The sequence below is a fragment of the Enoplosus armatus genome, chromosome 22 (genome assembly GCF_043641665.1).
Source record: "Enoplosus armatus isolate fEnoArm2 chromosome 22, fEnoArm2.hap1, whole genome shotgun sequence".
Taxonomy (NCBI): domain Eukaryota; kingdom Metazoa; phylum Chordata; class Actinopteri; order Centrarchiformes; family Enoplosidae; genus Enoplosus; species Enoplosus armatus.
Window position 1 is genome coordinate 10212693 of NC_092201.1, and position 13125 is coordinate 10225817.

Sequence of the window (13125 nt, forward strand, 5' to 3'; positions counted from 1 at the left end):
ATCAGTAGGAAATCAGCATAGGCTCTCATTGCTTGAAACATTTTGCATACTCGTGTAACAATAAGACATTGTCAAGTTCACAATATTTTTTCTTTCTTAATTATTTGAATTAAGACAGGAATATAGAGGAAGAAATATTGGAAACTGGACCCTAAATCCTTTAGGAATGATTTAATCGACAGTAGTTTCACCATAAATCAGGGGGATAATGATCATCTTGAATTCAAAATGGCTAAATTCAGGAAAGGGGGCTCCTTATTGAAAGCAGTCTTGCTGTGAATCTTTGTTATTCACATGAGCACAGATTTGGTTGAAGGCAAAAAGCGCCGGCTCCAGATGCAGGGGCATAATTAGCAAAACATGCTAAAGCTTGGAAAGTGAAAACATTTTATTGGGGAGCAGGAAAATAAAAGATTTATGTGCTGCTTTTTGCATAAAATTAAGTCAGGTTTTTTTTTAAGAAGCCTAGAGTGTGAATTTACCATTTTTTCCCTCCTCCCACCAAACCTTTGCCTTTTTCATTTTAAAGTGATGCATGTTTATGCTCACTGGAAGCACCTTACCCATTAGCATTATTCATAACATGAAGCTTCCTCATTCCGCCCTTTGCTGGAGAAGAAAAACGACTTTATACTCCACTGACTGTGAGCGGGCGAGAAGAGCTCTTCTTGCCATGAAAAAATACCTTAATCCAAAAGCGTGGTTGGTTAGTTAAGTGAAAGACACACGATGGTGCAATTTACCCCTCATCCGACCCGCCTCAATCAAGACTTCGACTGTATTCACAGTTTCAGGCAGCTGAGTGTACGTCTATAATGTGACAGTGAATGGCTAATCACATCCGCCGTCAACGTATTATCAGATGGATGATGATTAGTAACGGCATCATTTTCAGACTGTATCACAGATTGACTCTTCAAATTTAACCATCGTTTCTCAAAATAGGTTACAGGCCTAATTTGTGAGAGCCTTCATGTAACAAGACTGTGAATCATGTTTTAATGATGACTGAGGACTGATTTTTAACTTCTTATTCAACCCTATAATCCAACAAGAATTTCGATATTGGAAAGTTCTGCAAATGTATCTATGCATGGCAAATACAGTATGGTTAAGGTTTGGGATAGGGTTGAGGTTAGGTTTTCAGAGGTGACCAGTAGTGTGACATTTTAGTACAGCAAAACGGGTGAAATCAGGTTGGATGGTTGGGTCAGAAAAGTGTGGACGTAAACGTTAGAGACTGGTGTTGGGATACAGGAGGATGAGGATTTGTAAAATGTTCTCAACCAACAGCATGTCATTTTGGAATTCGTCTTACATGCCTCTCAGTTCTCAAATAAACAAATGAAATCACACACCACAAATTACAGTCTTCTCTAGACACTAATTTGCCATTTTGCTCATTGTTCAAAGCAACACTGTGTTATGTGAGTTTGTGCGCCTACACCTGCTGTGATCTCAGCATTTACAGCGATAACTCATCATTTCCCAAACCTAACAAGATTGAATGAAACTGCACCACAGAGGAGACAATCTAATACATTTCTTCACACTAACAACAACAACAAAGACCCATCCACAGCGCTTCGGCCACTCTCCATCCTGAGGGCATTTCCCATATCAACACAAGACTTATGGTTACACCCGGCGCTAAATGCAATCATACCCCCCTACTATGCAGATGGTTTAGTGTTATTCTATCTGTAACAGGACTCGATGCCAGGCTCTGAGTGGGCCTAATGATTCCTAAACCCAAGTTGGTTAAGTGGGAATCCAACACCAGTGCCCTGCTGTAACCTAATCTCCCTTTAGACCACCTGGACCCAGGATCCACCCTGAGGGTTGAAAACACACTTGGCAGTGGCAGCACAACAGTGCATTTGCATTTTTAAGCATTTAGCTAACAGCCTTATCAAGACACATAGTGTACGCAGAATTATTATCACTGACGTTACAAGCAACTGGCTGTAAATGTTCACTCTGAGCCACTACTGAAAATAGTAACAAATACCCCTTCTCTCCCCCAGATGATTATGCGTGATGGGGAAATTCTTGACAAAGAGAAAAAAGAGCAGGGAAAAAAGTGGAGGTTTTCTTTTTATAGTATAACTGACATTTGGTCTCAGATGAGAATTGCACCTTCGCTGCCAAAGAGATCTGACTGAGAGAAATTTTATGCTAATGTGCAGGATGTTAGAGGTTTTTATGTCTCAGAAGTTCTGTTTTAGCATTTTTCCCCTGGAAAGGCTAAATATCTAGGGGGATTTTTCATGCGCATTTCGTGTGTATGAATGCATTTTTGTAGCGGCGTGTAGCAACAAATGCCTGCAACATATCCACAACAGCCTGAGATGATTTGTCGTAACATCTGTCTAACCTGACAAAACATAGCCTGCAGTGTGCGGCCATGAGGTGTATTATTGGGTTATTCTGGCACAAGGTTGGCTTCAAACCGTATAACAGTCGCCGGCTGACAGCACACACACTGTCAAAAGGCAAAATTAGTCTCTCTCACACACTCATGAATGACGGACAGACATCACTGTATTTTTCTCTCCAGGGGTTTTCCAACACGAAGAGAAAATCTGTGACACCTCAGAGGGCGGGGTCGTGCCAAAGTGTATTAATGAGTCGGATAGACAGACATTGACAAACAGGCAGGAAGACAGACAGGGGCAGTGGAATGGAACGGACTTGAAACAGTGTCTGGCGACTGATAAGTGATGGGAGGAGGAGGAGGGTGAGACTGTTTAGGAAAGGGCGAGGTTAAGAATGGGAAAAAAATCAGGAGAATGGGTGGATTTAAAGGACTTATTGATGGCACATGGCACGTCTTTTCTCACTCTGGTTCTCTCCCTTCATGCTTTACTACTGTACTATCTTCCCTTGTTTTCTTTCTTTCTCACACCCTCTTTTTCCTTCCTCTAACTTTCCATTTTTCTCCCACCCCATCGCTCTCTCTCTCCCTACCTCCTATCATCTTGGCCAGGCCACTTGGCCGATTGGTGAGTATGGTAATCAGCTAGAGGCTGATAACAACTGATAAGTCCTCTTGTCGGGTGCTAAGAGCTTGAATGACATTTTTACACAGCCGTAAAAAAAGGAAAACACGGCGTAAAGCTGATGAATGGATCGACCCTGTGTGATTTTCCTTTTTGTGAGGTATGTGAATGTACACAGTATGTGCAAATAGGCACATCTACCTCTTAACATTGCTGTGTAGTTGTGTGTACATGTATTATGTGTGCACCCTTTGCCTTGTCTGGAGAGGAGGCGGGGGGGTGAGGAGTGTCACTCTGCCCACAGAAAGGGCTTTCATCCTGGGCTTATCAGAGCCAACGCAGGGGGAGATCGTTGGCTGGTGGAGCGAAACGGCGACTGTTGCTGTCCCCCCCTCCACACAGGACCAGTCTTCCCCTGGCTTTGTAATCCTCCCCCCAAACACACACATATACACACACAAACACTCCATGACAAAGTGGTGTTTATGTATGTTTGCTTACGGCCAGATACACAAAGTAACACAGTTAGGCGTGGATATCAATGTACAGAATGATAAGCTTTCTGTCGCATTGCAAATAAACACACACAAATTCATTTAAAGTAGAATCAAGAATACCTCATCTATTTTTCATTCATATTTTTAATGGCGCACACACACAACACCAGGATGCTGCTTCCCGTATTAACCTAGCATTAACCTGACGCTGAATAATCACCCATTTCCTGTTCCCACTTTTGGCCAGCAACCAGAAGACGTGGTACCCGCGGCGCCGGTGACAAGGCCATATGCACCTCTAAATCATGTGGTATTATCGCCATGCTGTGCTCCAACGAGCAACCATAACCATGATGGAAGACACCAGATGATCTGTGTTCAGCAGCATCAGAGTTCATTTCCATAATGCTAGATTAACATTTTTAGGGGGGAAACCATTACATATTATTATTCAGTACCTCTAAGCTTTCAAAGTGTAATCGGTAAAGTTTTTTTTTAGTGTGATGTCTTATTTTAAACTGTAGCTGTCATATTTTGTAATGAAAGTACAGTACATACAGAAAAAAAAGACAGGTCACCAGATTTAAATGTAAGTAAAGATGTACATTTTGAGAAATTTGACAAATGTGATTGATTTTTAAAAAAGATCATTCCGATTTCTGACATGCAATATAAAACTGTCAAGTGTTTGTGTGTGTTGAGCGAGAGAGACTTGTCAAGTGGAATTACACTCACAGGTGAAAAGGTCAAACTCACTGACCCACACGGACAGGAAGACAACTTGTTGGGCCGAAAATTGAACGAAAAATTGGAAAGGTCACTTCATTCGATACTTTCTGAAAAAGCTCAAAATCCCATCAGAGAGACAGAGAGGAAAGAAAAACAGTGAGTTCAGGACCAGTGTTGTGCCTCTCTGATAAGTGGACAGCTGATGAATCAGGTGATACCCCCTCCTTTCATCCCCCATTGGTCATCTGTAGCACATTTTATGACCCAAACAGATCATTCAGAGGTGAGATCTGGCAGCAGGAGATTATATTCATCACCGTTCCCCAACTCCCAGACTTCTCTGTCATGCATGCTCACTCATGGATCACAGGAATATTTTGCTGTAGTTGCATGATAACTGCAGTTCGGTGCTTTTTCCATTTCTTTATTTTCTGCTTCGCACCAGCCTCTCAGGCTGATGTAAGCGATAACTCCGACATATTTCACATCCCTATCTGGATGAAGTCACGGTCCAGGTCTGAGGTGGCCATATGGAGGTGACGGCTGTGTGGGTCTGACCACAGCTTCCCCTGCTCTGTGTGGCACTCTCTGGACACCATAGGCGGTGGCGGGATGAAGGGGTGACTGTCTAGCCCCCTCCATGCTGTCTAACAGGCTGGACATGTGGCACAGCATCTGTCTCCGGAGGACAGGCCCACACCAAAGATTGGCCTGGGTCACAACTGAACAAACCCACATATGTACAAAGGGGAAAAATGTATATGTATATGATATGAACGTATATGAAAAACCTTACTTAAATACACTGATGAGAGTACTGGTAACAGCTTCTCTGTTGAATCCGCACCTCACAATTTTACGCCAATGCAGGAAGCAATGTGTCCTATATGTTGTGAGGCGGAAAGAAAGGTGTGGAGGTCGTGTGTCAGACTTTTTGCATATTTGAGTTTGCGTCTCATAACAGAATTGCAAATCATGTTTGCCTCTGTGTTAACCATGACCTTACCCTAACCTCACCAAAGTGTTGCCTAAGCCTATCCATATCTTAACCATAGTCCAGTAACAATGAAAACTACTACGTAGGCATCTACATACTATAATAATAATAAAGGGGTTTGATATGATGAATACCCAAAGGACTATAATATAAGATTATGTGTAATTTTTGAACCAACATTCAATAGCTGATCTTATTAACAAGCCATGCAATGAAATGAACCACTCAACACTCAAAAAGCCACGTTTAAATTTCAATTACAGCTGTTAAACAAACATACTGTATTACTTAGCAGGAATGCAGGGGAGGATTACACACAGGGTAGTTAGTGGCTGTTGTATACTGTAGATATAGGCTGTATAGTATTGTTGTGTGATACAATAATAATGCTGACTTTGGTACAACTAAAAGGACAAAACACACGGGTCCTGTGAGGCTCTGGAGGCCAAAGGCTGTGGGACAATTTAACAAGCCCACAAGCGAAATACATGGCATGGCAATTGCTACAGCCAGAATGAGGCCCCGAGGTGCGAGTGTGCAGAGATACACACACACACACACACACACACACACACACACACACACATACACACACACACATACACACACACACACACACAAAATCACAAATGACACATTGAATGTAAATAGTCTGACAAGAGTCATGAATCTCTCAGTAGCCGCTGGGCAGCTGGGGTCGGGCAGCCAGCAGTCCTGTCAGAATAGTGCAGCTGTGTGAACAGAGATAGCCACTGTGGTGCAGGAGACACCGAGGCAGGCCTGCAGGCTGACAACTGGAATTGGCCTCTGAAATGCTCCGTTACTTTTTCAAAATGAAAGGTCTGTTCCACAATATATATCCATTTTTTTTGGGGGGGGGGGGCAATCATTACCATAAACTCCAAAATAGCTGCAATCCATTTAGTAGACATTTAACATCTTTAAAATGAGAAATCACCCTAAAGGCCTGGTCACACCAGAATGTGGCACAACAAATCTAATGTGCGTGTCTTTGTATAATATTTGGTGCTAGAAGCTTGATGACGTAGTGACTACTGGCAGGGCTGACTACTGTAGCACTAAGGTTAGCACTGTCAAGACAGTTTGCTATTGGTCAGCGGCGCAAACACAAACACAAACTGAAAGTCATTTACACATCTATGTGAAAAGAATGGCAACAATATCAAACTGTTATTAATTGCTCTAATAAGAAATCACATTGGTCAGGACTCACCGACCAAGACTAAAGGGAGTGAGAGACACACAAGAAGAATACATCAGCAAGTATCTAGGGATAAATCAGAGTTACAGTCTGACCAAAGCTCCAGCCACTGTGCACATGTTCTGTCCCTGCTTTAGCTAGGCTACAGTATCAGCATCCTTTGGTTTTCCACTGGTATAATGAGCAAGTGGTGTCCTATTGTGTAGCACTGTTGGAAGTACAACTGAACAAAAACACTTTTAGAATCTGTAGTGTTTTCTGTGTGTGTGTGTGTGTGTGTGTGTGTGTGTGTGTGTGTGTGTGTGTGCCAAAGTAAAGTGAGAGAGGGGAGAAACAGATTGCTGAGAGGGAAAAAGACAGAGGGGGAGACAGACTAATGAAGGTTATAGAGAAGGAGAAAGTCTGAAAAAGGAAGGAGAAGAAATGAATCTGGAATGATAAAAGAGAAAAGAGACAGAGGGATTGTTGAGGAGTCTCTCTGGATTTCCAGAATCCCCTCAGCCTTGAGTTTCGGGACAAAGTCACACTGACACACTTACTGCCTGGTAAGCTCTCCGTCTTTCTTTCTTTCTCTCTTTCTTTCGCTGCTAATGAGAACTGTAGGTGTTTGCCGTTCACATGCACACCACAGAGCGTTTAACAGTATGCACACACCACACACACACACACACACACACACACACACACACACACACACACACACACACACAATATTCTTGGACGTCTGCCACAGTGCCAGGACACCTACAGTGTGATGCGGAAATAGGAGGTCATTTTTATGTTAGTTCCAGCCAATCTCCTCGCAAACACCATGCTTTATGCTACAATCATACATCTGCTGTTATGTCATGCCAAATGAAAATTGCCTGAGCTGTAGCCGTTATATAGCCTCAGTTCTTATTTTGGAGCTATGTGTGAACTCTACTTTACTGTAAGACAAACCAGTAAATACATCCAGTATTAGTGTGCAGTCTACATGTAATTCTAGATTGCAAACTTAAGGGAATAGTTCAACATTTTGTTATTGCTGAGAGTTAGATGAGAAGATCGATATCACTCTCATTTCTACGATAAATATTTAGCTGGTGCATATTTTTAACAAACAAGATAGTGAGCTTTAGAGGTGCTAGTAAGTGGATTTTGTTACCCTTGGACAGAGCAAGGCTAGCTGTTTACCCCTATTTCCAGTCTTCGTGTTAAACTAAGCTAACCGGCCGCTGGCTCCAGCTACATTTGGTGACTGGTGTCAACCTTCTTTTAACTTTCTGCAAGAAAGCAAATGTATTTCCCAAAATATCAAACTATTCCCTTAAACACTATAATTTATCAGTATGATTCAGTCAGCCATAGATAATTAATTAATTAAATAGATAATTAATAGTAAATTGCTCAGTGGGTTAACATACTATACTCATCCCTTTGTTCTGGCCAGTTTACTCAGTTCACCTCACTGGTACAAACGGAGCCATGACCTTCTTGGGTTTCCTTTAACTGACATGGCTAATTTTCATGCCGTGCACCCAGGCAGACTACACAGACATCCACCATCTCATTAAAGCGTGGGGGCATTTAGTCAGACAGCGTTATGAGCTTGAGACTGGAGCACTGTGTGTAACGTTCATCAAAGCAGCGTTGAGCAGCGAATAACAATGTTTTTTTTTTTTTTTTTTTACATTTTATGGAGCCCATAACAAGAAAACAGGCTGTCATTGTCACCATCAACATCAAAAAACTGACAACAGCCTTACTGTCATTAATTGTGGACACAGTAAGAGTTTATTTCCCACCAAAACTGACAAAGCTCAACTGTTTCTTCTCATTATGCTGTGCCCAGTTTCCCTGCTGTCTGTAACAGTGTAAGATACTAAATGATGAATGAATCCTTGCTGCTGCTGCGCCAGTACTGTACTCAACAACAGACGGAACGCAGAGCACATGTTTCCCCCACATTCAGCTCTACGCATATAACGCTGCTGTAAAAAGTACCTACACTTAACACATGTTTGTCTTCCTCTGTATTTGAATTTAAAGTTGACATTAACAGATGAAACCACTGACAGTTTTTCTTCTATTTCTAAAAGAATGGCATTTTGGAGATATGTGTGTTTTTCCCCAGTGGATTCACACTCGCTGACATTTCCTATCTAATCAACACATTCCAGCCAAGCCCAGTACAAGATGACAAGTTATACATTCACGGGGTTTTACTGCTCATAATGACAACATGATTGTTTGTGGAGGTAATAACGAGTGTAAAGCTTTCGTCAGTATTTCTCATGTGTCATTTCTGCCAATATATTGTGGAAATCTCATGAATAAAATGGCCAAAGTTCAGTGAACTCATTCAACACATAATCGCAGAAGCTGAATAGAAATTTTACATGACAGCAGCGATGTGAAAACTGTCATACCGGGTCAGAAGAAGAAAAAAAAAAACTCCAGTCCAGTTCTGACAAACAACAGAGAGGAGGAAAACAGCAGAACACATTTGCTGGTGCTTCTTTGAACTGTGTTGCTTCTAGACAGTCGCAGGCAGAGGAGATGTGATGAATTCCCCTGGAGCCAGCGCGGGAAAAAGAGCTGAACTTGTTCTCACATCTCCTGCTGCTGAGGAGAAATAACTAGCTCCACTCACTTTGATGGAGAGAGGAGTACACACACACACACACATATATACACACACACTGGCTCTCTGCCTGGCTGCTTGGAAAAAACTCATTTTTGTACATTTTTCACGTCCCACTCTTATTTTTCTCCTGGTTTCCACACCGGCACCTGTCTGTCGTCGTTCTCCTCTTTCTGAAAATTACTTCAGTTCCTTCTTGTTATTCTGCCTCACTTTTGCCTTCCTCGCTCACTGGAGGCAAATCCAATTCTTTTCAGGCACCAAATCATCCCTGCCATCATTATCATCATCATAGCCTCTGCTGTCATTAAGTTTATCACGCTGATGATTCCCACCATCAAACACACCAAACCTCCAAAGTCTCACTTACCTGTGCAATCTCATACAGCAGTTTGTAGTGTTCCTCCCGTTTCTGCAAGGTGCACAAATTGCAGCCCATTCTAGTTGTCAGGGAAACAGTGCCGAGCGCCCGCTGGAGTGTGTGTGCTGTCTGCGGTGTGTGTGAGCTCCCCCTGGGGCAAAAACACACTCGGGCTCCTCTTCCTTGGCTCCCCCACACCTCTTTCTCATCCGTGTATCCTCAGAGTGGCTCGGAGCGCAGAAAACACACACACACACACACACACACACACACACACACGCGTGTGTCAGCTCACTGCTTTAGTAGAGGTGGTGGATGTAGTTCCTTCAGAGTGTGTGTGTGTGAGGAGTGTGTCAGTGGTAAGATGAGTAAAAGCACCTGGCTTCTCTTTCCCTCTTGCCTGTCACTCCTTCCCCTGGTTCTCACTTGCATGCCTACATACACTCTCTCTCCACTCTACACCACCTCCTTTCTCAGTGTGAGCATACACTCGTGCGCACATACACTTTTGGCTCATCAAGACACACCTCCTCCTGTGGCAGGCTGCCTACACATGCCTGCTCCTACTCTGGCTCATGAATAGACAGCATCCTCATTGGCTGTTTAAGGAAAGGGGCCGGGAGAAGAGGGAGGGGACTGGTCTTATCTTGGCTAGATTCAGTATCTGAACATCAGTGTTGTTGCTTGCAGGCAAAGTGAAGGATGTGCTGCATGTATGTGTGTGATTGTGCTAGTGGCTGCATCTGTATTTGTATGCTCAAGAGAGTGCATCGGTTTGTTATCTGTGCGTACACATTCCACCAACGTGCAAAATCCAAAATCACTACATTTCAATGCAAAAAAATTCAATACAGAAAATTCTAACAGGAGTTAAAATGCCATCCCAACAGTTAATCAAGTTACTGAGAGGGCTATTTGGCATAGAAATCAATCTCATTTGGATTCAATCAGATAGCCTTTTGCACTCAGTACAATGGTTGGAGGAGTGGTGTTTAGTGGCTGCCATAGATTTACAGTCAAAGAGCGATAGTCACCAAACAGATGCTCCCTCTCTCTCTGCCGGCAGTTAGACAAGGGCACCACACTGGACTGACACGCACAGGAAGAAACACAGACTAGTATTGATTGGCTTCAAATTAGCTTCCAGCCCAACTGGCCCCTCTCCGCGGGGGTGAAGGGACAGAGGGGGAGTGAAGGAAAGAGAGGATGATAGAAAGAGGAGAGGATGGAAGACGCTGAAGATGCTGTAAAGATAAATTGAAACAGTGATGGTATTACAGCCCTATCACACTAGAAATTATGCTAATTTACTGTATGTTTTGACAGCATTGTAATTCAGATTACATTTCTTATCAACATAATATGGAAAAGTTGTCAATTGACATTTTTATGGTTATGTTTAGGCACTTGCGGGACTTAGTTAAGGTTAGGGAAAGATTGTGGTCTGAAATACTGAAAAATACTGAAAGAATTGGCATTCATTCACAGATGTTACTTTTGGTTCATTTTGTTTCAATACCCATGGGTCAAGTACACCAGTCAGACTAAACACCAAGGATATGCTGGTTTCTTGATTTAATTTTGACTTTAACTCTAACCAAAGTGCAGTGCCTTGTTGCCTAAACCTAACAAGCACAACCAACCAAACAGAAACAGTGAACCCTGGTCATCATTGTCAAAGTCCTCTACTTTGTATCCACCTGACCACCTCCACTTGCAACTTGCATTCAGTACAGAAAAGAATCACTTCCTTCTCTGGAAAACATGTTGAAAATGTAAATGGCAAAACAAATTAGAGCAAACAAATTTCTAGGAGACAGTTTTGATAATAATACACTTATACAGTATAAATGAACATATTGCTTTGTTCCCCTGGACATGCCTAAATATGGCTTGTTGTTTGTGTTCTGTCTCCTGTCAAATAGAAAGAAACATGGCAGTAGGAACATAACAAAACAACATTTAGTACTGTCTATAGTTTGTAACAACGGCCTTCAGCTGGGCATGGAACTCACTCAATGCTTAACAAAGTATTGTACTGTATGTTTTCTAAACTCAAAGTGTTCCTAGTATAAGAGGTCAGCACATTTCACACTGCAGCATAATTTATTTTACAATGAAATGCACAGTTATGTAACAATATAAAATCTGTTACGGCAAAATGGGAACTTCCACTCAAGATAGATACAGATACCCTCCGTCTGCATGACGAATAGCTGTCACTGCTAAGACTATGAGCAGAGAGCACAGATGCATCATCCTTCTTATCACCAGTCATGCAGGTACAAGGACCATAGTGATTCAGTCAAGGGCGTCAGAGCAGTTCTAGATACAGCCCCCCAGATAACACTTAACCCTTTCTCTCCGACCACTCTCGTCCCCTTCTGATGAGGTCACCGTTTTCTCCGCTGACCTCCGATGGTGACGCTCTGGGGTGACATCACCACCTAATGCACTTTACTTTCTTCTATTTCTTTTATTTTCTTTTGTTCTTTTTTCTTATATTTCTTTTGTTCAGTCTCTCCCACTCTTTTCCAGAGCTGATGTTTGCTGTCTGAGTGTGGGATTAGCAGTATTTCCAGACTCTGGTTAAACTGCCACTGTGATCTCCGATTTGCTGACGGACACACATACAGAGAGCTAAACATGAGTCCAGAGTGCACACAGTCACTGCCACATATACACACCAAAAACATTTCCATCTTATTCCTCCACTTTTTTACAGAAAGGAAAGTAAATCTGAGATGCCCGACGTTTCTACTCAAGGTGACATCATCATTGTGGTCATTTATGGCCCATCACCATCCTTTTTATTGTTCATATCACCCACTTTCCATCATCTCTACAATTTCTCTCCTCCTCCATTTCATTATCCTGTTCTATTGCGCCTGTGTACATGAGACACCGGACAGATGTCTGGCTCATGTTCCCATATAAAATTGAAGAGACTTGTATAACTTTAAGAGATGTGGGATTTGAACCCTACGGATCAGAAATTATATGAGGAATATTGCACAAACAAAATGTGCTCCATCGTCTTTGATGTCTGACAACTGGACTGGCAATACAGAGTGGTGTCATACCTGTAAGGTTGCATGTTCAATAAATTCTTAGGCAAGTAGTTAACTTTAGGGTGAGGAGCGCTGAGATGGGTTCAAACAGCTGCACCGGTCATTTCGTATTTGATGGTAAAAGTCCGTCAGTGTGATCTGCCAGGTTAGTCACTGAGGTTAACCAAAAATAGCTTGCTGCAGGGGGGGAAAGTGTTGCACTTCAAAGGAAGCCTGAAACGCCACATTAGCATAATGTCCTATATGGCTGTGATTGAAAGAAAATTGGCCTCTTTGCACGTTCCTCTCTGAAAATAGAAACTTGTTAGGTAAACTCTGAACCATTTCAGTGTTGAATCTACGGAAAATCTGAGTATAAACTTTTCAAAAGAAAATTCTCAGCAAAAAAAAAAAGCAGTCAGAGTTCTACGTATAGCAGGTAATTACAGCTGTGTGAATCCTTCACCGAGATGTTCAAAGGCCACAGTATCCTTGACGACAGACCGAGCAGTGCGTCATGAGTGGAGAGCTGATCTAATCAGGAACGATGATCACGCATTTGGTCTGTGCTCAAAGGCCTGCCCTGCAGAATACTAACAAACGGCTGTTCAATAAGTTACCAGTTCAAACTTTTCTCTCTC

General features: G+C 42.4%; 1 protein-coding gene across 1 annotated transcript in view; it reads right to left on the reverse strand.

Moving 5' to 3' along the window:
- The window catches only part of pdzrn4 (PDZ domain containing ring finger 4), a 32548-nt gene extending 23036 nt beyond the window's left edge, over positions 1 to 9512 (reverse strand). Inside the window, exon 1 of the mRNA XM_070928981.1 lies at positions 9444 to 9512. Coding sequence (XP_070785082.1) covers positions 9444 to 9512 — 69 coding nt within the window. The remainder of the gene's footprint in view (positions 1 to 9443) is intronic.
- Positions 9513 to 13125: the final 3613 nt, after the last annotated feature.